Source organism: Saccostrea cucullata, unplaced genomic scaffold, assembly GCF_032062105.1.
Source record: "Saccostrea cucullata isolate Sc308-1 unplaced genomic scaffold, CSIRO_AGI_Scuc_v1 ctg72, whole genome shotgun sequence".
Classification (NCBI taxonomy): Eukaryota; Metazoa; Mollusca; class Bivalvia; order Ostreida; family Ostreidae; genus Saccostrea; species Saccostrea cuccullata.
The window spans coordinates 942,824-970,354 of NW_026918900.1; the positions used below are offsets into that span (position 1 = coordinate 942,824).

At 34.1% G+C, this 27,531-nt stretch overlaps 2 protein-coding genes across 2 annotated transcripts in view; one reads left to right on the plus strand and one right to left on the minus strand.

Moving 5' to 3' along the window:
- Nucleotides 1–4,854: 4,854 nt before the first annotated feature.
- Nucleotides 4,855–27,531, plus strand: part of LOC134275371 (sterol O-acyltransferase 1-like) — a 33,593-nt gene continuing 10,916 nt past the window's right edge. Inside the window, exons 1-11 of the mRNA XM_062757657.1 lie at nucleotides 4,855–5,017; nucleotides 7,378–7,442; nucleotides 7,852–7,988; nucleotides 8,750–8,779; nucleotides 11,847–11,912; nucleotides 13,478–13,585; nucleotides 25,487–25,635; nucleotides 26,122–26,249; nucleotides 26,595–26,664; nucleotides 26,877–26,970; nucleotides 27,329–27,525. Coding sequence (XP_062613641.1) covers nucleotides 4,948–5,017; nucleotides 7,378–7,442; nucleotides 7,852–7,988; nucleotides 8,750–8,779; nucleotides 11,847–11,912; nucleotides 13,478–13,585; nucleotides 25,487–25,635; nucleotides 26,122–26,249; nucleotides 26,595–26,664; nucleotides 26,877–26,970; nucleotides 27,329–27,525 — 1,114 coding nt within the window. The 5' untranslated portion in view covers nucleotides 4,855–4,947. The remainder of the gene's footprint in view (nucleotides 5,018–7,377; nucleotides 7,443–7,851; nucleotides 7,989–8,749; nucleotides 8,780–11,846; nucleotides 11,913–13,477; nucleotides 13,586–25,486; nucleotides 25,636–26,121; nucleotides 26,250–26,594; nucleotides 26,665–26,876; nucleotides 26,971–27,328; nucleotides 27,526–27,531) is intronic.
- LOC134274753 (zinc finger CCHC domain-containing protein 12-like) lies at nucleotides 23,338–25,437 on the minus strand. Its single transcript, XM_062756991.1, has 2 exons — nucleotides 25,422–25,437; nucleotides 23,338–24,452 (listed from the first exon to the last, which is right to left on the minus strand). Exons 1-2 carry the CDS (start codon nucleotides 25,435–25,437, stop codon nucleotides 23,338–23,340), a joined length of 1,131 nt encoding a protein of 376 aa, XP_062612975.1.

Below are 27,531 nucleotides of genomic sequence, written 5' to 3' on the forward strand. Positions count from 1 at the left end.
GTTGCTGAAACAAGAATATCAGCAGTCTCGTTTAAAGTCATCATTTCGTAAGGTTTATAGCCGATAAAATGACCTTTAAATAAATGCTGAATGATTTTTTTCATTTTTATTGTTAGGCCAATATATACACAAAGAATTTTCGACGGGTTTTTCCTTTGTTTACAAATCATGATAAGGAACACATGGCGGGTTGACCGATCGGCAGGTGATGCTCACTCTTTCATAGCACCTGATCCCACTTCTAATGTTTTGGAGTTCCGTGTTTGCCACTGCTTCAATTTTGTATTGTCTAATGGATTTTTATATCATTCGTTATCTTCATTTATTACATTTTTACCAGTGAAATACTGTAATTTTTTCATTGAATAAAAATGATATCCTGTCACAGTGTGAAATTATATCAAAATGATATCCTTTCAGAGTGACAATTATCAAAAGTGAGGTAAAACTCTCGATTTTCCTTCCCATAACCAAGAGTGTTGTAAAAAAAAAATCTTCCTTGATCTGATATAAGATAGATATAAATAAATAAATTATTCTTTCAGAGAATAAAACTGCCAAAATTACCAACAATGTATTGCTGCCTAAATCCATGTTTACAATGTTTTACCTCACTTAGCTATGGTGTCTCAACCGCTCAACTATGACGTCATGTATAGCCCATGACTGTATAACAAAAAGAAAGAGGCAAAGGAAAAGTCAAAGAAATTTTTAAAAATGTAATAAACAGAAAATTAAATGTTTTGTAATTGAATATGGAATTTATTTCACTCGTGGGACAGGATTTTTTTTATATTTTCACTCGTGCTTCGCATATATGTTACATATACCATATATATATATATATATATATATATATATATATATATATATATATATATATATATATATATATATATATATATATATATATATATATATATATATTGTCAACCGAAGCGGATAATTTTGTTTCAACTGTCACCCTCAAAAACAGGCACCATTTATTTTATTATACTGAATGTCATTTTTGATTAAAAGATGTCTGCAAAAAAATCGTTGATTGTCTTTACGTTCACGTTTATAGAAAGCTTTCAAACTCCCCGCTACTTCGAAAAAGATTTACTAACCTCTTTAATGTTTATTTGATACTCTAAGAGTCCTTTATCATCGAAACTTTCGTTATTAGCACTCGCAAGCATGTTGCATAAGTCAGACGCAAGCTTTTATTTACATCAAGTTTATTCCGGTTCTTTCAAACGTGCAACTGACGTATTGAGAATTCTACGGTGAACCGTAAGCGCATAATTTCCACGCATGTGGCATTACCGTTGTGTTACCCGTTGCCACGTGTGTTGCTAAGGCTGAGGGTAATAGAACGGATTGTTAACTGCGTTTATACCAATCAGATTTTAGTATTTAACATGAAAGTATAATAAAATTATATCTTGCATGTTGACATGTAGACATAAATAAGTTTTCACAATTACCGTGCATTTTAACCTAAATAAGTCAAATGTTCACATAATCAATTTTCATCTTGCACATTTGAGAAATGCAGGTCAAAAACTAGGAGAACGCAACTCATCCTATACCTCTGAATAAGAGAAGAAATTATCTTCTCAAGAATAACAAAGCCATGATGTAATTTAGATACAAGTTTCCCGAAGTTTCCTCAGGGATCCTCTTCTTGTTTGTTAAATTGTTCACATTTATACCGTCATTTTAATAAGTGACATTATTCATCTCTATGAAAGTGTTTTATTTGACTTATACAAAATTAGCAAAAACAAGCTGCGGTGAGCTTGCCTATAAGCATAAGAATACATAAATGTATATTCATTTTTTGTTAATCCTACATATACCCTCTTAAAGATAGGTTGGAGGCACAAAGGACATTTTAATTTGTATTCTGGAATCTTTTTCTTTTTTTTATAATTTTTTTTTTATGAAAGTACAGCCTTGGTTTGTAGTAGTGATATGAGAGCTTCCTTGTGTGGTGTATACATGTATTTGTTCAAAAAGTTGTTCAGATCATAACAGCTATGGATAGTTGGGGCAACAAAGGACGATCTAACTTCAATATAAGGATATACATGTATGTATACATATATGCTTAATAAAAATCTTTTGAAGACCCGCAAAGCAATGATTATGTATATGCACATTTCTTAAGGAAGTGTAGGTTTAGATTTATTCAAGACATGATCCACATTGGTAGGGTGGGGGCAGTCATGAGTTTTATATAAGAAAACAATTAAAGAAATCTTTTAAAAATCTTCTCAAGAACAGTAAAACCATGAAAAGTCATACGTATATAAAAACATGCCAGGAAGTGTCGATTCAAGTTTTTGTTCAAAACATGATTCCTTAGCGAAGTGATTGACATGCAGGCAATCAAAGTTTACCATAGGAATACAGTCATGTTTTTAAAATCTGAATCAGGAACAGCAAGACCACTCTCATTCATATTTATTTGGGAGGTTTTTTTTCGGTTTGTGTAGAGTCATATTTGTTCAAATCAGGACATATATATATATATATATATATATATATATATATATATATATATATATATATATATATATATATATATTCGGTTAAATATGTGAGTACTGCGGTTCTTGGGTTCTTTTTACTAGAAAAATCTGTGATTGGATTTGAGCAAGAAAACATACTAGTTTTCCAAGAAGCTCACGTCAGCTGTGATCGCAGCAATATCTAGAAATATCATTCAATTTGATTGATATATTATACTTGTGTAAGACAAATGCATAAATGTTCAACAAACACCCTCTTATATAATATGTATACATGTACTTCCAGCTCCTTCCCTTCCTTCTGAAGAAAAAGCTTAACCATGCGTGTGCATTTCCTTGACGAGAAGGGCTTTATACTTTATTGTCATCCGCTGTCACTGAAAGTGCGGGGTAATAATTTCGGTCTGTCCGTTTAGCTGTCTGTCAGTTGTCTGCCTGTCTGTACATGTCTACATTTCTTTCTCTGTAACACTTCCGTTTCCGCGCGATATCTCCAGAAGCTTTTGAATTTTGCAATGAAATTTTTAGCAACTCCCATTGGCCCAATGCAAGGAAGATCCCTATTTATTTAAGGTCAAAGGTCAGGGCTGTATAAATTCATACATTTTGTGTGCGTGTAAAACTCTCATTTTCGGGTGATACTGGTATCTCAAGACTGAAGATTTTTTGAGTTTCTGTGAAACTTAAAACAACGATTCACTATATATAGCCCCGCCCGCCCTTCTTGAAGTGCCCCCCCCCCCTTTATACCACCCTTGATACGCGAATGATTTGGTAATCACATATTAGCATGAGAAAACATTAGCTAGTTACATGTATATAGGTATAAGTCACTGTTAACAACGAGAGAGGAAATATCAATAATATCCCTTTGTAAGGCGTGGTGTTTATTTCCGCGAAAGGAATTAAAGGAAACTTCCACCTTATATAATAATATTACATGCAAATTTGTATTGTTACCTGCATTTATATTTCCTTACATGTTTAACTTAAGGTTTATATATTCAAGTATATGATATATACAAGTATATAATTGTCGTTTCCCCACAAACCCATGATGTTCATGGACTCGATCATAAATGGATTGTGATTTTGGTTATTATATATAGCACTCGTGTGTTTAGCTCCAATGCAATGTCAGATACATTATAACGGTTTATTATACACGTCTATTCCCTCTTTTGAAAATTTTGTTGGAAAGGGTAAGACTTTATGTAGGAATAGGTGGAATGTTTGTGTAAACAAATCATTAACAATGAAAACGTATGATTGCTATGTAAACAATGATTAACAATTATTAATGAATACCTGTTGGAATAGAGGTCATGTACGTGTATATAAAAATAAGTGAATAAATCATTTTCCCTCTTTAACATGTATATTCTAAAATTAAGTTTTTTCAATGCTTTTTTTTGGTTAAATATATTTAATTTATGTTTTAGAAACAAAGCATCGATTTAGGTAATTTTTCTTTTAAGAGATTTTATGTTACTTTTTCAAATCCATATATTTCAATGAAATAATTCATATTTTGTGACAACCAATAGTAAAATATCGTCACAGAAAAGGAGGAACAAAGACACCCTCATCCTGCTGTCCTGATTAACAATTATTAATGAATACCTGTTGGAATAGAGGTCATGTACGTGTATATAAAAATAAGTGAACTAAATCATTTTCCCTCTTTAACATGTAATTTCCACAGATACGTCTTAGTTTTAAAATTGGGAGAAGTGCTTTTTTTTGGTTAAATAAAATTTTTTAGAAACAACCCCCCCCCCCCCATCCCCCCCCCCCCCCCACGAAATAGGATTTTTCTTTTCGTGTTTAAGAGATAAACATTTCCTTTTTTTTTTTTGCTTGTCAGGTTTTTTTGGAGGTACAAAAAAAATTTTCTTTCACTTAGCCCCCCCATTTTCAATTAATTTGCTTCCGACGCCAATGTCCTGTGATCACACATGTTCAATTCCGTGAGTGGTAATTTCAGTTTGGAAAGAGGGGGTACAACAAAATATTTTCCTTTTTTTTAGGGGAGCACCACAGGCACTCGATCGTTTCTGTGAAAAAAAAAAAACACAACCATATTCTAATAACAGGGAGGGGGGCTACCAAATATTAAAAAAAAAAATCTCTGACAGGCAAGAAAAAAAAAACATCCATGAATTGGATTATTTATTTTATATGCAGAATTATGGGTCATGCTCCTCTCCTGTGTGCCTTCTTCCACGGTTCCTATGGCCATGCATTTTTGGTCAATCGGCTCGATTCTCAGAAATCCGGAAATTAACTAATCGACCGTATTAGGTTTTCAAAATTACGTTCCGTTTAACTGGTTCCTGGTTCACCACGTGAGGACCAATCATAAATAAGCGGTGATGAGTTTCACCTAGCATTGTTGAGAAGAAAATTGACTGAAGAAACATTAAAAATGAGTGAGGGAGACAACAGTAGACCAACAGAAAATGGTTTCACCCGCCCAATGGCTGAGAATGTAGATGGTTTGTAATTTTGAACAAGACATCACTTTGATTCACAGACAACAAACACATTGCGTAATTTTAGAGCAAGGAAAATAATAAATTGCACGAATTACGATATCTTATGTTTCTTAAATAATATTTATTCAAAATCTCCGAAAAAAAGTAGTTCTAATTCAATTAATAATTTTCAAATCGTTGAAATAATGGATAACACTATTGACTATATAGGCCATTTTTGTTTGAGTTTGAAACTGTTTTGAAGTCAAAGGTCAATGACCATGATGACAACATTTTTGAATCACATGTTGAGGGAATGGCTAATTAAATGTAGTATTCTAGTAAATACATGACCCTATACAGATTCCATACTATACAGGTCTTATGATTAAAAAAGCTTCTTGATCACATTTAGGCCTACATAAGCAGTCTAGACGAACTCCAAAAACGGCATTAACGGAAGTGAGAATTTCAGTCCAGAAAAGACTCCAAAAAACGAGTCCACGCATGCGCAGTTATATCAAAAACGATGAAAAGTCGTGAAAAAATGGGCTCTTACAAAAAGTGCTTTTGCAAAAAAAAATTGGATTACCTTACAATAATGTAAGTTCTTAGAAATGATTTATAATAAATGTCTCTAGAAAACGTATTTGTTAGATTTTTGATTTTATGTGCAAATAGTTTTTAATTTTGAGTCAAAGTTGACCAACTTCGAGCTTCAACCAGACCTCGTACAAGTAGGATAAAGAATACAAATTAAATGGTCTTAATCTTATTAAAACATCTCTATGATTGATAATTTGTTTGCAGTGACTAAGTTAGTCATTTTAGAACTACTTTTACTGATTTTGGAAGTTTTTTTTGTAAGTAAGGGACGCTGGTGAATTTTCAGTTGTTCGAATTTCCTCTGTCTTTCATGTCTATCGTGTACAAATGAATTTAGCATGTTTAGAGCAGCAATGAGCAACCACATTGTAAATACATCTTACTGATAACTAAAAAAGTACTGAATTGATGGTTTTAATAATAAATAAGAGTAGATCAGGTGACAGTTACCTGAGAATCCATCAAGTTTCCACATTTCCTGAAGAGATCGTATTTGTTAGAATTTTTGTTTTATTTGCAAAAAGTTCATTTTTCAAGTTAGATAAATTACAAAGAAAATTAAGCGTTTGGGAATTAAATATATATGCATGATAAAAGGGAAAAATATACATGTAAAATTGAATAATATATGTTGTAACTGTTAAACATTGACCGAATTTTACCCATTCATAATATTATTTCATCATATAGTCTTGTATTACATCTGAATTGAGAGCGTAAGTTATCACCATTGCTATTAACCTACTTGTTATTACAAATGAACAGATATTATCCTGAAAACATTTTTAGAATTATAATCTAACAGTTTAAGAACTTAAGAACGCTAAAAAGTCTTCTCAAAACGAACCTGTTAGTATCTCTGCTCCGCCGCGAAAATTGTGTGTTTTTTTTTTTTTTTTTTTATAAAATAATTACGATATAAGTGTCTTGGAAGAAAAATTTATCTTTATAGTAGGAACGGCATAAAATCTAAATCAAGGGGACAATAAATTAAGTTAAGAAATTAATTCTTACCAACTTTATTGAATCCGATGTCGTATATCCCAAATCACTATTTTGCAAGAATACGGGAGCGATGAATAAGTCAATAACCACTAAATAATTTAATAAGTGCAATTATTTATTCAATAAAAATTAAAATCCAGTCACAGTTTAGTAAATACAGCCATTTTTCAGTCGTATTTGTGGAGAAAGCGAACGACAATCAATCGTTTGTTTACATCGGACATCATTTTGCCGCAATGCATGACGGAGCCAAAGACTTCTTTTTTGGAGTTCACGCTGTTTTTGGAGTTCGTCTAGACTGATAAGATTATAGTATCAGTGAATAATGTGACAGGTATACACATAATTTACTAATGATGATAGTTTTGCATATTTATTATTGCACAGACTTTTGAAAACAAAGAGATTCTTTAAAGTATTGGCAACACTTTAAAGATTACGGTCATCATTCTACATGCCTTTCTTCAGGCTTGTGTGTAGGGGTGGGGGTGGGGGTGTAGACGAATTTCACATTCCTAAGAGTTATCTCCCAATGTCGGCGTAATGCTCATTTTTCCCATTTTGTCCTTTGTATTAAGTTACCTGTTAATATTTTTAATCTTCAGACGTTATCGGACAATTTCGATCTGTATCACCAGAGTATGGGGCAATATGACACTGTGGATGGTTAGGCTGGTTAATCCATTAATTAAAACATGTATATAAGTGAGAGAGGCAACGTTTTACCATGTGAACTTTAATTTTTCTTTACTTAATTTTTTTTTTCTCAGATATAACTTGGATAAATAAAATGAACTCACAAATTGGCTATCAGAAGATAAAGTCACAAGCTCAGGTATATTATATAAAACTAACTTATAAAACCCTGGCTATAAAAATGATAATTGCATTATTCCTGTCATAAGCATGGGTACATACAACATTCTATGCAAAAGTCACTGGCCTGTCGGTTTTTACCTGTAAAATTTGGATCTGGTTGGTGAAAAATTTTTGGCTATCTGAACGATTGTCCAATGAAAAAAGTGCATACTTCATATTTTTTTCCTCTTTTAAAGATTTGAACGTATCAATAACTTTAAGTATTAAAAAAAAAAAAAAATATTTTTCTCAGCAAAATGTAGATGTTTTTATTGAATTGAACCAGATTTGGTTCTATTATTATATTTCTCTAAAAGGAGAATGCCTCTCCACACTATTTACTAGTCTGAGTCTGACCATATAACCATGTGATGCTATGATTTCAGCAACTGAAGCAGGACCTGCAGCAGGCTTTTACACAGGAACTAGACAGTCTGGTGGACGGGTTTATAGAAGAGGTGGAGTTAATGGAGGGAAAGGAGGGGCTCTCTAACAACGTCAGCTTCTCAGATCTCCGCCCGAGGTAAGACCTGGCTACAGGGCCATAAAACTAAGACAGACTCACAAGGTTAGACCTTGCTACAGGGCCATAAAACTTAAAAGAAGTCACTTTTGATCTGGCCTGAGGGCCATAAAACTTAAACAAACTCACTTTTGATATCTAGCCAGGGGGCCATAAAACTTAGACAAATTTACATATTGGTATGTTAAATTTTGAAATATTTTTCATAAGCTGTCTGAGCATTTTCCATTGGGGACTTGTTTTTAGTATATGGTAGTAGTAGTTTATCTGTATATATAGATATCTATTTTGGTCAGAAGTCATTAAGTGTGTGAGGAAGATTTTCTAGAAATAAATCTAACATGCTTAAATAAGGTGGCAGACTGAATTCTTGGCTTCACAACTAGATGAAACTCAATCTTTGAGTTTTGTAGACAAGAAATAAATTACCAAAATGTACTTTGATATGTTTTTAGGGATAGGGGGTGCTTTTCTGTAAAATTTTCAGTATGATTGAGTTACATTAATTTGATACCTAATCATATCACTCCCAATTGTTTCTGATTTAAGTGAGTGTTAATACATGACAGGTTTGGAAAAAATGAATTGTTAAAAAATCATTAATTTTTAATTTTCATATGGGAACTTGATACATCATGTATGCATGCATGGTCATCATGAATTGTGTGCATTTTCACCGATATACCTTTCAACTTTGTATGCAGTTGTATATCTTAGAAAACTTTCAGAATAATTCATTAATATTTCCATTGCTTTTGCAGTGTGTCAGACTCTAGGCATGAAAATGTAATGTATGTAGCACTACTTTGAATTTTTCAGACACCCTATTTTTTTGCAATGCCATGTTAATTTCTAATATTGGGGGAATTCTTTAATTTTACCAGCATTTCTTTGTTTTAAAGCCCCAGACCTAAATGCATGCAGAAACTGCTTTGAGTCATCACTGTGATAATCTAGACTTGTTAGACATGGATCCCTCTTTTTTTTTTATTTTGCAGTCGGTGGCGGCCACATTTGGTATTGCTACATTTAATGAATAACATAAATTACATTAATTATAATAATCATTTGTTAAAAACTTGTATCTCCTATAATCATAATAATCATGATAATATGATTGATTTAATAGAGACATTGCTATTAACATGATTAAATTTAACATGCATGCTTCTATTAGATAAAAATAAATATATTTACATGTATATTAAAGTACTAATATTATATTCATGTTTATCATTTGTGTATTGGTCTAAGGTCAAGATCCAGTGAATACATTTGGAGATTCATTTTGACAATAATTAATTTTAAGAAACCTTTACATGTACAGATATATATGTAGTATTTTCCATTAATACCAGATCTTGACCTTAAACAGTAAAAAACAAAACTTCTTTAAAGTTGCTTGAATTCTTTATTCCTATTTTCAACAGATTGCAAGTAGCCAGGGTTCTCCACAAGGGGTTTTACCATGGCCACCCGCCATGGTTAAATTTATGTGCGCCATGGTTAAACGAGCTGCGCCATGGTTAAAATCAGCATCCGCCATGATTAAATTTTATTGCCTTTCAGTCCTGACACCTACTTCTTTTTAATGACTTGAGTAGTTAATTGTGTTTATACTACGATTGCCGTGCACCTGGCATGCCTCGAAGGAAAGCGTACTGTGCTAAACAAACATGTCGTTAATCAGCGACTATGCTGTGAAGCGTGACAATCAATGGAGAGTCAATCAGCTGATGAGTTAATTATCCCGTACACATGTAAATAATTTTGGGGAACTTCAACATGTTCACGGCATGATTAGATATATAACGGGTTTATAAAAGATTACCATACCGGTACGGTATAACGAGCACAATAATCGTCATGCTTGCGATTCAAGTTTCTGTGCCAGAAAAAAATACTCTGTAAAAATTTCATATTCCGCTTTATTTAATCAATTACCCATGCTCTATTTTTTAAGATTTAACTTTATTATCTAAATGAATAAAATGTGCATAGGGTCTGGGTCTCAATCGCCGTCTTAGTTTTAGAGTTACTTCCCGTTGTTATGAAACGTCGCGTGGCACCATTTTTAGCTCTGGGCACGTGGAGAAGTAAACAAAACTGGGTGATTAATGCAATATCTAGAAAAATAAAACGTTTAGAAAAAAGGACACTGGTCCAAATGTTCTTTTGTGTGTTAACTTAAAAAAACACTACCCATTCATCAGTTTTAGTCATATTGAATTAATTTGAAAACATTTCATACAACAGGCAACAAATCTTATAATTATTAATCTAATGCCATGGTTACCGGCTACTTGTATCAATATTTTTTCTTTAAATTCCTTCAGAAGGTTACTACAGTTTGGGGCAAATTTTGGTACATTTGTGAAGTAAGATACAGGAGAAATTCTTTTCAATTTAATTATTATTTTTTTTAACTTTAAAAATTGTTAGTTATATTTCATTGTTTGGTATTGCAGTGGGCAAGTTAAAAAATTGTAAAACCAATCATTGATTAATGAAGATTAGGAAGTCTAAGATGCATTAGTGTTTTCGGCCACATTTCGCCTTCGCTCAGCTTCCTCCATGGTTAAATTTTCAAATGTGGAGAACCCTGAGTAGCCTTACATACAATAATCATTCTCTGTGTAATACTTTACAGCTGTACCTGTTGTTACCAGCTTAAAGTCTTGTTAATTTTGGGCATTCCTTGTTTAAAAGCAGGGGTAGGAGGGTTTAATCAGAAATATTTTCATAATTTCAATGTTAATTCATACTCAATATGAAAAATTGGAGAGATGAAAGGTCTGCAATTTTATTTTAAAGTAAAATCGCAGAGCTTTTATCTGTACAATTTTCATTTTATTTTATGTACATAAATTTTATTTGAGTAAGGATGCCAGAATTTTTCTCCTAATCCAGATTAGGATTTAGATGAAAAGTACATCACTATATAACCAAGAGTTCATTGACATTTAACAAAGGTTTTAGTTTGTACCTTTGTGAGTATCATTATTATCCTAAAGAGTGTTAAACTTTGGGTTTTAATGGGCTAGCTGGTAATACTTCAGTGATAGGAAGGTTTATTTACTTTCAGTTTTATCAGTGAATCATTGAAATAGAGATTAGCCTGATCATTTAATCTCTGCATATTGACGTGTCTATTTTAGAATTTAATTCACTCTCATTTCAAAGGAGAGCTGTCTTGTATTTATCTACATGTATTGTTTTGTCATTATTTCATCATTATTTTATCAGGCATCATGTTCAAGTTCCACAACACAGTCATTGTACATACATGTATATGTATTTAAAAAAGTTCAAGGATTGTATGAAATTGTTTTAAAATATATTTGTATAGGAATTTTATAATTTATTAATGATTAGTAAATGTATAGGGTACCAGGTTTACAGGCCTGGATATATGTTAAAAATGAATATTTGATGTATACCAATAAGTACAGTGTTATAATAAAATGTGAGTAGATCATAATGAAAAAGATAATTTAGCTCCATCAATTTTTAAAAACAAATTTTAGATGTAGATAAAAAATTTAATTATTTAGAATTGTATGGTTATTAATTAAAAGACAACACAATCTCTAATGGAATTTTGTCTGATATATGAGTGATGTTTTGACTTAGTACATAGGTAAAATATTTATATTTTGTTTTCTTATATTTGGATATGGAGGGATAGTTTATTTCAGTTTCATAGACAAATAGATACAGCTACATTTCTTTGAAAATACATGAATTGTAACATTAACCAAAAGCCTTACAACCATCAAGAAATAATGTGAAGGAATAATCATTCACACGTAAATGCTAAATACCCGGTTTTTTCATTAAATTATATGTTCATTGTAGCAAAAAGAAACGTGAAGGAGGGGAACTTCCAGACAAAGAATTTATGCCCAGGAATTCAGTGTTAACGTAAGTACATGTATACCCTGCAATGTATAACATACATGTAAATGTCCCATTATATATATGTATAAATATAATCTAAATATCCCATGTATTATATAACTTGCATCAGGTAATATAACACTCCAGTGGGCTTTTCTGTGACCTATGGGCAAATATTTTGGTATGTTGCCCTCAAAGGGATGTGACAATACATTCCTGACTCTCTAATTTAAGTACATGAGGCTTGTACTTAGAATTTTAAAAAAATTTTCAAGTGTTTATTTCCTTCTATAAATCGGAACACTTCCTTTTTATTGTACACTGCGTCACTTTAAGTGAGGACCATTTGACCATTGTGATTTCACTTACAATACAATTGTAGGTCATGAGGAAATGAATAATAAATGTGACTCAGCTCATTAATCTCCATTCACATAAGCTGGTTATCGATTGTAATGAATGATCTGCTCTTACACAGAGAATGTTATCATTACCAATGTATAATAACCAGGCAAAACTTCATCTCTGTCAATAACATATAACTAAGGGAAATTCGTCATTACTTCCCTAAATAGAGGATGTAAAGCATGGCATTTGTTGAGTTTAAATTTTTGAAATCATCAATTATGTATAAGTACTAAAGAAAATGGGCTTTCAGAACTCAGACCCGTGGCTGACAGATCTAATCATGGCTCAATTTCTTCTGGTATAATCTGGGTTTGGGCAGTTTACACTTTATAAACTGTAGAGCGGTTTATAAAGAAAACATAAACTGTTCAAACCCAGGATACTAGTATAATTTGCTAATTAGCTGTGAAATTTATGCCCTGTTCACATGGAGAGTTTACTTAAATTAATGCGAAGTAAACTATTGCGAATTAAATTGCGTTCACGCGACAGCTAAAGCGAGGTTAACTAATGCGAATTAAAATCTTATTTCTGCAAAAAGGCTATTCTGTAAGGTTATTATGATGTTATTTGTAAATCATGTCATGTTTGCAGAGCCATCCATTTGATATAATAATCATAGTGGCTACAGGTACATGTATACATTCAGTAATTAACATACTTTTCCTTGATTTTTGAACCAAATATAGCACAGATACCTATATTTAACCACCAATATGTGTCCTTTGACTTAATTCTGGCCTTACGCATGCATGAAAATTTAATTCAAATTAGCTTCGCTTAGCGTTCACATGGAGTTAATGTGAAGTAAGTTAATGAGCAGTAAATTAATTCAAATTAAACTAATTCGCATGAAATTCTCCGTGTGAATGCTAAGCGAAGCTTATTCACAGTAACTTATGTTTAATTTGAATTAAACTCTTCATGTGAACAGGGCATTAATCGGTATTAATTTAATTTTTCATCATCTTGTCATGCTAGGGTAGAAAAAAGACAATTTCTCCTTCAAAAATGCCATTGAATTGAACATAACTAAACACAGTCTCCAGCAGATTGATACATTCATTTTGAATGTATCAATTCAACTTCTAAGTAAACAACAGCAGTACTAAGAAAAAAACATACAGTAGACTCTGACATTATTAAAATGAATTGTTATTGAATTGCGATTTATATTTCAGAGATTTGTTCCGGATAAAAGATGTGAAGACCATTTACCATATCTTCGTAGCCATTCTGATTGTGTTCAGTCTCAATACTCTTGTGTATGATCTCATTAATGAAGGGAGGTAAGTCTGTAATTCATTCTCAAGAGGATAAACCTCCTACGTAACTTAAACTTCAATTTTAGATGCATTCATTCATAAAGTGTAAATGTGGATTGTGTAAATTGTTAATTATTACAGCAAGAACTTGAATCAGTAAGGTTTCAAAAAATAAAATTATTATAAGGAAATTGACAATGATCGTGTTACTGAAAAGTAGGAAAAAGATAATTGTATATCAGTGTAGCCAGTGGTAGAACATCAGAACTAACAATCTGGTTCAGGTTCAATATTATATTTATTAATGTTGAAATAAGACGTCAAAAACCTGAAATATTACAATTACACACAACATATAGACGACACATAGACAGACATTTAGACAGATAATTAAAACATAATAGACTTTACTTTAGAATAGATTCTTACCGGGACACACACAGGAATTACAAATATTACTATCTGTTATTGACTATAGAGTAGAGTACACATCTAACCAATTCAACGGCTAGGCTCAGAGTGCCCGATGTTAGTGCGTGAAAGCGGGAATTTGGTGAATAGGATAAAGTCATGTGACTGTCCGTCTAGTGTCTAAAAATAACAACAACCTCATTCACACAAAGTTTTTCACACCACATTCTCACATATACGCAGCGCTAGTATAGTAATTAAAGGCATTAAATAATACATAACCCTGGTTACATACTCCCCCTCTTCGTTGAAATGGCTCCTGACATTTCCAAAGAAGTATGTACAATAATAGTAACCATGAAATATAAATAAAAACCAATTTACCTGATACAACTCACCACAATGAAATCAAGTAATTAAATTAAAACCTCATCAATGACCATCAAACTTCAAACATCAACAAGACACATAATATACAAATGTACCAATCAATGTAGGAATACCTGACCAATGAATTCCTCCATACTCCATATGACACACAAGTCATGAAACTATTTACACGTACCTCAATACACCTCATTAAAGTTTTACAACTTTTAAGAGCTAATCCCATAAACACTAGACACAAATTATTATATACAATGAGTTTAAGGATTAGGGGAATAATGAATATGGTCATTATTATAATATTTTTTTTTTTTTTAAATTTTTATTTTAATCTATTAAAATCCCGGGTAAACTGCATCATAAAAACATTTCGGCATAAAAGCAGTTTTCAGCATAAAAATCGGTTCTCGGCATAAAGCAATATCATAAAAAACCGTTTACATTATCCATTCCCCATACCGATCTGGGAATTTTTTCATTCTGGTCGACCGTCTCGGCAAAATCGGTAAAGGCGACTGTGATTGGTCTGAAATAAACTGACTATGTGGACCGCTCACAGAAGCTCTGGTACTACTGCTGTCTGACTCACTGGTGTAACCTGACTGTCTGGGAGAACTCACACTCTGAAAGGAAGGACTTGAATTCTGAAATGAAGAAATATTTTGATTAGTACCATCTGATACACTAAAAACTTTAGATCTTGATACACTGTGTTGATCTGATGATTCTTTGCTGAACTCATCTCTATTTCTGGGTATCCTTGATTTCACTTCAATTGTTACTTCATCATCCGAACTCTCAGAATCGGACTCCGGAAGTTCATCAGAATTCTTAGGCTTCTTGTTCCTCCTTGTCACAGGTGTCCTATAAACAACAGGTTCATCAATGTCACATGCTGGTATCTGGTTAAATGGTAGCAGCATATTTCTGTGCAGTGTCTTTGTGGCTCGTCCTGATGTACTCTTCACTCTGAAAACAGGGATCTCGGGATTGGGAAGAACTGGGTACGGTATATATAACGAGGAGGCCCTGTAAAATCGGCAAAAATTAAACGCACGATAACATATTTTGATCTGTGTCAATTTATTGTTAAGGTTCCCCTTTGTGAAAAATCGGTATCAATTTTCCTCAACTCACGTGACCTTTTGTGTATATAACGTTCAAAACCGGTCTAATATTCCGGAATTCACCTTTTTTTGACGTTTTCCTCCTCTTCAAGTCTAAATTTCGATGTGGCCGCATCCGAGTACATATGCGAAACTTCACAGAAAGAACAAGTATACTTTGTTTTCCAATATGCAAGAGAAAAAATGACTGCACAAAAGTGCGGCCACGTCCGTTTTTAAGAAAAACTGTAGTTGAAAATACTTCGTTTTTGGATAGATGTGAAATTTCCCCCTCATTAAAATCTATACTTTTAAAGAAATTAAATGTTGAAGTCTGAATCTAAATGTGTTATTATCTAATCTATACTTTTACAGAAATTTATTGTTTAAATCTGTATCTGAATGTTATGAAAACCACATAAACTTTTCTTCGTATAATTTATCAAGGGACATTGAATGGAAATTTATGACGCAATACATTAAAAACATGACGTCACAATGAGCCGGCATATGTAGAATAACCAAATTCTTCAGTCCTCCATCATAAAATAATAATATGATAAATTTTCAATCAATATATATAGTGAAAAACAATTAAACGACCCAGGTTTACATTTATACATGTACCTCTTTTAAAACGAGCGTCTCTTTCATATACCTGGTATATTGGACGTGATATTGACTATACTGTTCAAGAAAAGATTTTTTTAACGTTTTATTGAAAATCATCATGCAGCTTTTTAAAAGTATGATTTAGATTATACATCTATCATGCTGAATGTTGACATCAGTGCTTTCAAGAAAGTTTAAATTAAACATGCATTTCAAAGGCTGATCCAGGGCCGTTGCGCCGAGCGCTCCCCCCCCCAATCCACCGTGGTTTTTAAAAATTTGCTTGATTTTGTAATTAACAAGCATTTAATTAATTTTTTTTACTAGCATTAAACACAAACTTAGTAGATCTACATGTATGGTATCAGATATTCCGAAATATTATTTTACCGCCATGGCAATGTATTCTAAAATTCCTGCAAGGTGACGAATGGTTTTCTAAATCAAAAGGGGGGGGCACATTTTATAGTAGATGTTCGTTCCCTGGACCCTACAAGGAATGTGCCCCCAACACCCATGGTACTTCAACGCAGCTCCAGACACCCTGTCCTCAATACCATCCCTCCCCCGTTATTAAATTCCTGGATCCGCAACTGTAATCTACAAGGAATTTAGATAATGAAATAATATTATGTTGAAAAATTTTGTATGGCTACAGTTGTGAGTGTGTTCGGCAAATTCTATTTAATTTTAAATTAAACATGATGCAATCAACTATTTATTTGTGTCTGAATAAAGATTAACAGTTCCAAATAGCAATAAACATTTTTCCAGACAAGTGAAGGCAGTTTTAACTTATATGAATCCGCTGTATATTTAAGAAACAAAAACAAGCATAATCGTGCATTATTTTTCGAAAGAGACATGCTTTTCCCCTTCCGCTGCATACAATCGATGTATTTAGCTCGATTAGGACTTTTTCAGAAATTAATTAAGTCATTTATAAGACATTAAATTGCTTTTTGAAAATCACCTGTTTTAAAACGAATGTATCAGACATAATATTGTTAAGATTTAAAAGAATTTCAACCAAATTATTCATAAAATAATACATTAAATATGTCATAGGATATAAATATTGATACAAATGACATTCATCAGGGCTGGGAAGGTGGGGAGGGGTGTCCAGTCCAGTGTCACCTTGGTGAAAACGGTGCACATCAGATCTGAATTTTGAAGATATCAACTTCCGTCTGTGACGATTTTTCCTTCCGAAAAAATATGAAAAGTATTTTATCGTTACTACAAGAACAAATGACGTAAAACATTGCGAAGGCCCCAAAAAGTTATTGTTTCCAAAGGAAGTGCGACAGGATTGAAATTGAAATTATTATTGTCACTGAAATCTATTAAATATCTATAAATATTTACAATTAGGAGGTATTGTAAAGCATAATTTATATCAATAATGTCTATGTTTTAGCAGATTTTGTCTCGGCAGATGTATAGTCACGTAAATGACGTAATACATGTCAGCTGTTTGTGAGGTATATTTTAAAAGAATTTTTCATTAAAACAACTTTCAAGAAAAAAAAAACTTATTTTGTTAGAAACCCAATCTTACGACGGCGTATTAGTGCCATTTTAACAATGTAGAAATTTTTTTTAAATCGTTTGTACGATTTAATAAATCGTTTGTACAATTTATTAAATCGTTTGTACGATTTAATAAATCGTTTGTACGATTTAGTAAATCGTTTGTACGATTTAGTAAATCGTTTGTACGATTTAGTAAATCGTTTGTACGATTTAATAAATCGTTTGTACAATTTAGTAAATCGTTTGTACAATTTAATAAATCGTTTGTACAATTTGTTTGTTAAATCGTTTGTACAATTTATTAAATCGTTTGTACAATTTATTAAATCGTTTGTACGATTTATTAAATCGTTTGTACGATTTACTAAATCGTTTGTACAATTTAGTAAATCGTTTGTACAATTTAATAAATCGTTTGTACAATTTGTTTGTTAAATCGTTTGTACAATTTAGTAAATCGTTTGTACAATTTATTAAATCGTTTGTACGATTTACTAAATCGTTTGTACAATTTAGTAAATCGTTTGTACAATTTAATAAATCGTACAAACGATTTATTAAATCGTACAAACGATTTATTAAATTGTACAAACGATTTAGTAAATCGTACAAACGATTTTAAAAAAAATTCTACATTGTTAAAATGGCACTAATACGCCGTCGTACAATCTCGCTTTCTAATGGTAATCCTGAAATGACAAACCTAACTCTGTAAAAAAAAAAATGCACCGCCGTAGTGGCGGTGCCCGCGCGACACAAAATTACATTAGTTTTCGTATATTAATAACATACATGTAACTGCAAAAATGTCTCAATATGTAGCTTATAAAAAGGTTAATAACGAAAAGGGACTTGAACTAAGATTTGATATTTTTGATTATTTGTATTTTGCTTCATTTAAATAGAAAAGTATATAGTAGTGTGGGGGGGGGGGGGGGGGTCTGATTATCAAGATGTACAATTATGACTGCCAATGAACAAGTTTATATCAAGAATTTAATTTCAAACTAGAGACAGTCCTTTCCTATTTTCTGTTGATCTCCCCTTGACTTTGACCGTTGGTCGATCGTTTACAGCCGACATCATGCAATGACTGCGCATTGCTTAGAAAACAAAACGCACAGACCTCTATAGCTGGCATGGATAAACTTGTAAATCATACACATAACATTTCAATGTAGTATTTATTTCTACAAGTCTAGATAATCATGCCTGTTTGACAGTACTACTACATTGTACTAATGAATTCTGGGATCCCTTCCCGGAAATTCGTGTTTTTTTTTAAACCTTCCGCTTGAAAATCAGGAGGGTTATAGTAATCGATATGTCCACCCGTCTGTCTTGCTTTTACGCTTTGGGGTACCCGTTTCTTATCCATATCCTATTTTACCACTGAATGAAATTCAATGAAACTTTCAAAGATTCTTAATAACATATTGTCATTGTGACCTTTTATTTTACTTTTTGATCCGACACATGTTTTGGGTTTCTAACGGCAAAACATAAAAGAGAGGTATCCCCAAAGCATAACAGACGGACGGACACCCCGATCAATATTTTACCCTCCCACTTTTCAAGCGAGGGTAAAAAAATTTAAAATCAAAGAAAATTGAAAAAGGCATATCATATAAAGCCGAAATAGGGAGTAAATAATATGTTCATAAAAAAGACCTAACATTTATAGCGCCGTCATTTGTTGGAATGGAAAGGGGGAGTTCTGTTGATAGCTTTTTCACAGACTAGCGTGTTTGGTACAATCGTATGTTAAAAAATTATAAATTATTGAAAATATTTAAACTATTTCAAACTATCAACAATATATGAATTGAAAGATAGTTCAAAATGGTTTACTGGAATATTGGCAGGATTAAGTAAATAGTTTTAGGTTAAGAGAATTTATAGATTTCATTTAATGTGACGTTAAAATCAGTAAGTCGTGATGACGTCGCTACGTCAAAAGTTGTAATTATTGAAGAGAATGCACTATTTTCCCAAACCTCTGGCGGAAAAACGGTAAGAGATAATTCCAAATAATAAAATGATTTTGAAAGGACACATCGTGAGCATGTTTGTAAAAAACTTCAATCAGATTTAGAGACAGGGCCGCCTCGTTATGCATACCGTACCCAGTTCTTTCTGTGATAACATAAACTTCTGAATCCCATCTGTCTGCTAGTTTATTCTTTCCCTTTAATCCTACTTTCCGCACAAGGACTCTGTCTCCAATCTCCAGCTTACAGAACCTCACTCTCTGGTCATACTTATTCTTGTTCTTGTCAGATATTCTCCTAGCTTCTTGAGAGGCATGTCTATATGCTGACACCATCCTGTCCTTAAGTTTCTCAACATAACCATGGTGATCTCCTTTCTCGTGTTCCAAGTCCATACCAAAGAATACATCTATGGGAAGCTTAGGATGCCAACCGAACATCAGGTAGTGTGGAGTGTATCCCGTTGCATCATTTCTGGTCGCATTGTAGGCTTGAACAAGTGGAGCAACATGGGATTTCCAGTCTGACTTCTGCTTCTCGTTGAGTGTTGAGAGCATTTTGATGAGTGTTTGGTTGAATCGCTCAGCTGAGCCATTTCCCATCGGGTGGTACGGCGTAGTCCTTGTTTTCTTTATTCCTAGGAGTTTGCAGAGTTCTTGGATTACTTTTGACTCAAAGTTACGTCCTTGGTCACTGTGTAATTTCTCAGGAAAGCTGTAATGTAGAAAGAAGTTATCAAATAAAGCTTTAGCTGTAGTATGAGCAGTTTGATTTTTACATGGAATGGCTTGAGCGAATCTGGTAAAGTGATCCGTTATGACTAAAATACTCTCGAAGCCTCCTTTGGATTGTTCTAAACTCAGAAAATCTATGCAAACTAACTCCATGGGTCTTGTTGTCACAATCGGTATAAGTTCTGCTGCAGGTCTCACAGGTGTTTTACTACATATACATCTATTACAGGTCTCTATCTTCCTAGTGATGTCGTTCTCTATGCCTGGCCAATAAAATCTCTGTCTGGCTAACCAAAGGGTTTTATCTTTTCCTGGATGTCCGACATCATCATGTATTCCCTGTAATGCGACTGATCGAAAACTCTCTGGGACTACTAACTGATAAGATCTCTTACCATCCTGGAAAGCGGTTTTACAAAGAACTCCATCTACCACTTGCAGCTTCTTCAAAATTCTCATGTACCTCTGAACATCTGGAGATTCTTTCCGTATATTTCCTCCCCTGGGTCGGAAATCGCTTTTCAGGATCTGTAGAACTCTGTTGATGGCTTGATCTCTGGACTGTTCTTCTATCCAGTCATGACTGCTGAGTGTGTCGCTGGGGAAAATCTCCTCATCCGCGGCTTGAGGGGCATCTTCCTTGGAAACACTCTGGCAACATGGTATCTGTACTGAAGCAGCATTACAAAGAGCCTTCACCGTGTCCTTAAAAACCACTGGTTTCCTGGATAGACCATCAGCATCTGAATTTAAGTTTCCACTTCTGTATGAAATCTGGAAGTTATAATTAGTAAGACTGGCTACCCATCTCTGGCTTGTTGCATCAAGCTTGGCCTTGGTGAATATGTAAGTTAGCGGATTGTTGTCCGTGATTACCTCAAACTGATTCCCGTACAGGTAGTCATGTAGCTTATCACATACCGCCCACTTAAGCGCCAAGAACTCGAGCTTGTGTGCTGCGTAGTTCTTCTCACTGGGTCTCAGTCCTCTGCTTGCGTACGCAATCACCCTCTTTTGACCTCCTTGCACTTGATACAGGATTGCTCCCAGGCCTTTGGAACTGGCATCCGTATGTAGTATAAAAGGCTTGTTGTATTCTGCATACCCTAAGACAGGTGGTGTTGTCAATTTTTCCTTGATGTCCCGGAAAGCCTTTTCCTCCGTTTCTGTCCAAATCCATGGTACTGGTTTCTTCTTGGAGTTTGGTTTACTGAGTGCCTTCTGCTTCTTACTAGTTTTGGTCTCATGGCCTTTCAATAAGTTGTTCAGTGGAGCAATGATACTGGCAAAGTTCTTCACAAATCGCCGGTAGTAGCCGATGAACCCTAAAAACTGTCTCAGCTCCTTAACATTGGTAGGTGTTGGCCATTCCGCAACAGCAGCAACTTTTTCTGGGTCCGTGGAAATTCCTGACTCTGAAATAATATGACCTAGATATTTAACAGACTGTTTGAAAAATTCACATTTTGAAGGTTTAAGTTTTAAGCCATGTTCTTCTAATCTCTGAAACACTCTTTCTAAACGTTTACAATGTTCCTCGAAAGTTTTGGAAAAAATCAAAATATCGTCAAGAAAAATCAAACACTCTTTGAGATGAATTTCACCCATGCATTTCTCCATAAGTCTTTGAAACGTTGCTGGAGCATTTGTCAAGCCAAAACACATTCTATTACATTCGTAAAATCCAAAGTTACCTACTGAGAAAGCTGTTTTGTGTTTGTCCTGTTCCTCTATCTCCACCTGCCAGTATCCTGACCGCAAGTCTAATTTACTGAAGTACTTGGCACCACTCAGTGTATCAATGACATCGTCAAAGCGTGGTAGCATGTAACAATCTTTACGAGTCTTTGAATTCAAAACACGCATATCGATACAAAAGCGAAGAGAACCGTCTGTTTTTCTAACTAAGACAACATTAGAACTATAGTTACTGTGGGATTCTCTTATCACACCTGCCTCTAGCATTTCTTTGATATGCTGTCTCACTTCATCATACATACCAGGAGGTATTCTCCTGTAAGGTAACTTAAATGGAGTCTTATCTTCAAGTTTGATACTATGCTTGACCAAGTCTGTCTTCCCTAGATCCAATGGACCTCTGGAGAAAACATGACTATACCTTGTCAGTAATTGGTTCACAGTTTTAAACTGTGGTTCTGATAATGAAGTCCTATCTACTTTCACACCCAACTCTATAGGATTCACCTTATCTGACTGAGAGTTATTCCCCTTTAGGGTAGATACACTTTCAATAACTTTTGCTTCCTGTAGAGAACAAAGTATTGAATTGGGTCTCAGTGTAATAGGTTTAGCAGAAATATTGCACACCTTGACTTTGACTTTGGGTTTGACAATATTCTGTGACAAAGTGACAACTCTCGGACACACTGCATAACTGTCATTACTATGAGAATTTTCAGTCACTAAAGTAGAAATATTTCTGTCTACACCTCTTGCTATTCCATTGACAACAAGCGACTGATATGGTTCTATAGTTATGTTTTTCTTACTAGTTGTCTTGACACAATATGACTTGCACTGTGTACTGTCAATAGCCAATTGCCACGCATCAGGTAACTGACAGGACATATGCGAGTAATAATCTCTACAGATTCTCAAAATATTTGTTCCAACAATAACAGGACAGTGTCTGTTGAACTCTGTATCTGGTACTATCACGATTGGAACAAATAGTTCAATATCGAGTAACTTGATTGTACACTCAATGTAACCTTTGTACTGCAGAACTGAACCATCCGCTACAGATATTTGCAGTCCAAGGGTAGACAACTCTTTCAACTCTGGTTTGTCTATAAGATTGTTGTACTCTTTATCAGACAATGTTGTAATCATAGACCCACTGTCTAATAAAGCATTCATAGTCACACCCTGTAACACAATTTCTACTTCATTTGACTCACCAATCATGTCACATTTAATTTGTTGGCCATTACCTCCGAGTACACTGGTCTCTCCTCGGCCACTAGTAGAGACCACTAAAAGTTTGGGTCATGCTTCTCTGTCCCTGAACTATGATACTGTCCCTTGGGCTTACCATATCCTCTATACTGACCTCTTTGCAGGTTTCCTCGACTTCCTCTGTAGGAGTCACTACTGTGAGAATTTCCCTTAAAATACTCACCTCTTCCTCGGTTAGTACTCTGTCTTCCTCTGAAGCTACCTCTCCCTCTACTATAATCTTGTCTAGAGTCAACTTTAGGTGCATCAAGTTTCATCAAAATCTGACTAAACTTATCCTCAATCTTACCCTCTAACTCTGTCTGTAAATTCTGAATTTTCTTGTTAATTCTTTCCTCAGCTTCACTTTCTACTGATATACCATGTTGATGTAACCTGGGATTTTTATCAACACCTTGACTCACCTTTTCTGAACTCTTTTTGTTGATCATAATTTCTTTCTCAACCCTTCTAATCTCAAGTAAAAGCTGATCATAGTTCTTAAGCGTATCGTACTTATGACGCGTTTGTGATTTTAACCGATCAGAACTCAACGAAGTCCAGAATTTATGACGGAGTAAATCATTCTTTGATGATTTATTCAAATAACCATTGTCAATTGCATTCTGTAACATGCTTTCTAATCTACACCCAAAAGATGTTGCACACTCACCCTGAAATTGATATGCATTAAAGAACTCTTGCATGATCATAGCATTATTTGACACTTCACCAAATAAAATATTTAGTTTGTCAAGTATTTCTTGTACACTAGCTTTTTCACCAAGAGGAATAAGCATGGTTTTAGCTGTACCCCTCAGAAATCTTCTGATACTCTGAATAATAACTGTCTCTTTTATTTCAGGATCATTCATAAGACACTGAACCTCATATCGCCACTCTCTATAAGTAACATCACCCTTTTGTGGGGGTTCATCCCCAGAAAACTGGGGAATTCTAGGGATTTGAGAATGTGTTACCTCATAAAAATGGGATGTGTTCCCTTCTTGACTTAATTTAAAGGGATTGCTTTGAGGGGGTAAACCACTGAAACTCTTAAATTTAACCTCACCATAGGGGTCACCTTTACCAATGTCAGCTGGTACACTGGGAGGGGGTGGGAATTGATATAGTTCTGATGTTTTACCACTGGCTACAAATGGCAACAAATACAACACAGGATAATCACATCATATAAGAACAGATAAGTAATCACTGAATTACACAGTACCTGAGGCCTCGTTGCTTAGTTCCGAGTTTCCTCGCGGATCAATGCGGTTCGTGCGGGTCACGTGGTTCGCCGCGCCTTTGGATCCGTGCGTATTCCCGCCATTCGTGAAACACTGAATTCGTCGTAAAGTTGACACACTTTTTCACTCTGTCGTTCCTTGGTAATAACGGAATATAAACGCACAGGCACAAACACACACAGAATCACCTCTTCATATGGGTTTCCATGGTATAGGTACTGGCGTGAAAATAGAAGTAACCGCTCCGGCTCGTCTCAGCCACGGTCCTCGTCTCAATAAGTCCGTCCCCCGGGGATTGAGATTCCAAGGAAATAAAGCTTTGGTGTGATGTCCCGGTTTATTAGAATTGCGTGGGCGCCATTTGTAGCCAGTGGTAGAACATCAGAACTAACAATCTGGTTCAGGTTCAATATTATATTTATTAATGTTGAAATAAGACGTCAAAAACCTGAAATATTACAATTACACACAACATATAGACGACACATAGACAGACATTTAGACAGATAATTAAAACATAATAGACTTTACTTTAGAATAGATTCTTACCGGGACACACACAGGAATTACAAATATTACTATCTGTTATTGACTATAGAGTAGAGTACACATCTAACCAATTCAACGGCTAGGCTCAGAGTGCCCGATGTTAGTGCGTGAAAGCGGGAATTTGGTGAATAGGATAAAGTCATGTGACTGTCCGTCTAGTGTCTAAAAATAACAACAACCTCATTCACACAAAGTTTTTCACACCACATTCTCACATATACGCAGCGCTAGTATAGTAATTAAAGGCATTAAATAATACATAACCCTGGTTACATCAGTAATTTAAATAACTGGTTTCAAAAAAGGGGGTATAACTGTGTTACATTGTGTTATCAACATATTGAAAATTCAGTCTGTGTTTTAATAGACCACTTTCTATCTGTTGTAGGTTAAATCTCAGCTTTGACCTGATCCAGTATGGGATGGGGAAATTCTCTAAAGTGATGGAGCTCTGGGTCACCATGACCCTGTCAACCTTTCTGGTGGTCTACCCAGGGTTCTACTACTGGTCAATGCACAGAACACCAGGCAGAGTGGGTCAGTAAACTGTTTCATTTAAAAGCTGTTCTTTCATTAAATGCATTTATAAAGCACTAGAGTAAATCATGTGATCAGAGACTTGTGAAACAGGTAAGTGCATACACTGTAAACCAACTATTATTCGTGTCATATTTTATTTTTGATTCGTCATTTTGGAAAATCGATTTGCGACGATTAAACATTTTCTGCAAATGTAAAGAAAAACAAATGTTTGGCAGATTTAATATTCACGAGTTAACGAAGGTCGCAAAACTCGTGTATATTTCTCGCATACAAATAAAAGTAGGTTAAAAAAATACTTTACAGTATACAAGTACATGCACTTGATAAATTTAGTTTTACTTCGGGCCGGGTATCTGCTGGAAATATCACAATACTGCAATATTTTTAATTGTATTGCTGATTTTAGGGTATAGATGAAATGAGTTATTCAGCTCCTTTCTTTTTTATGAATTTTGAATTTCTTGTTTTTCTTCCATTTAGGTGGGTACGACATAGCAGCTGGCTGTATCTATATTCTGTATCAACTAGTATTTCTTCTGTGGCCCATTAAGTACATCACTGACAATTCCTTACCTCCAGGTTCCAGCATCATAGTCACAGCGGAGCAGGCAAGGAACTTTCTCATGACAAAATTTTTTTTTTAAGAACATATATATACAGTTGAACTTTGGTCTCTTGAACACTGAAATCTCAAAAATCAATGAATGTCAAAGTGATAAGTCCTCAACCATCTATTCTTTAAGAATTTTACTGTAGATCCCATCATGTTCAGCTTAACCAGGTTTGATTGTACACACTTGAAAATGCATTTGGAAAAAAAAGACTTTCTATTAAATATTCATGTCAAAGCAAACAAGACAAATCAGTCTACTCTAGATGTGCAATAAATAAAGCTAAATGTGATTGATGTGAGCATATTCTTGTTGGCGTAATAATGAATTTGTTAATTTCAGATCCGATTAATGATGAAAGTCCATGCTTTTGTTAGAGAAAATGCCGCAAAAGTATTAGCGTACAAGAAAGGTAATATATTTACCTTGATTTTCTTTTTTAACCATGATTTTATTTGTTTCATTTTGATGAAGAAGCTTGAAAGGAAAAAAAAAATTCACTGCATCAGTGCTTTAGATTTTTGTATGTAGAGTTATCTATGATTCTGTATCTAGTATTTTCTATGTTTATATTTTGTATGGAGTGTTTTCTATGTTTATGAAAAAAATTTCGATGTTTTACAGATGATAATTCTGAGGATCATGTTTGCCCCGATTTCTCCAAGTATCTGTATTTCTTGTTCATCCCAACCCTTGTCTACAGAGACTCTTATCCAAGGTATTTTTATAGTTCATCAATATATATAAAGCAGTGTAGATTGTTCAACAGTAACATCAATTTGTCTTCCTCTTAGAACTTGGATTGATACTGTAAACCAACTATTATTGGTGTCATTTTTCATCCACGATTTATCGGTTTGAAATCAATCCGCGGCCATCAACTTTTGTGACTGATGTAACATTCTTTACAAATACAATGGGAAATAAATCGCTGGGATTAATATTTGCAAATTAATGTAGGTCACAAAACTCATGGATATTTCTTGCACCCTTTTAAAAGTTGGTTTACGTGTACAGTTCTTAGACTGTCTCCTGTTTGAATATATATATATTGAAAATGATTGATTCCTCGCCAGGACACAGAAGATTCGCTGGAGTTACGTGGTCAGTAATTTAGGACAGGTGCTTGCCTGTTTGTTCTACACGTACTACATCTTTGAGAGATTTCTCGTGCCTGTCTTCCGTAACTTTGGTCGTGAGCACATTACAGCCAAGGCTCTGATTTTGTCTGTGTTTGGCTCCATGTTGCCTGCTACGCTAGTCTTAGTTCTGGGTAAGA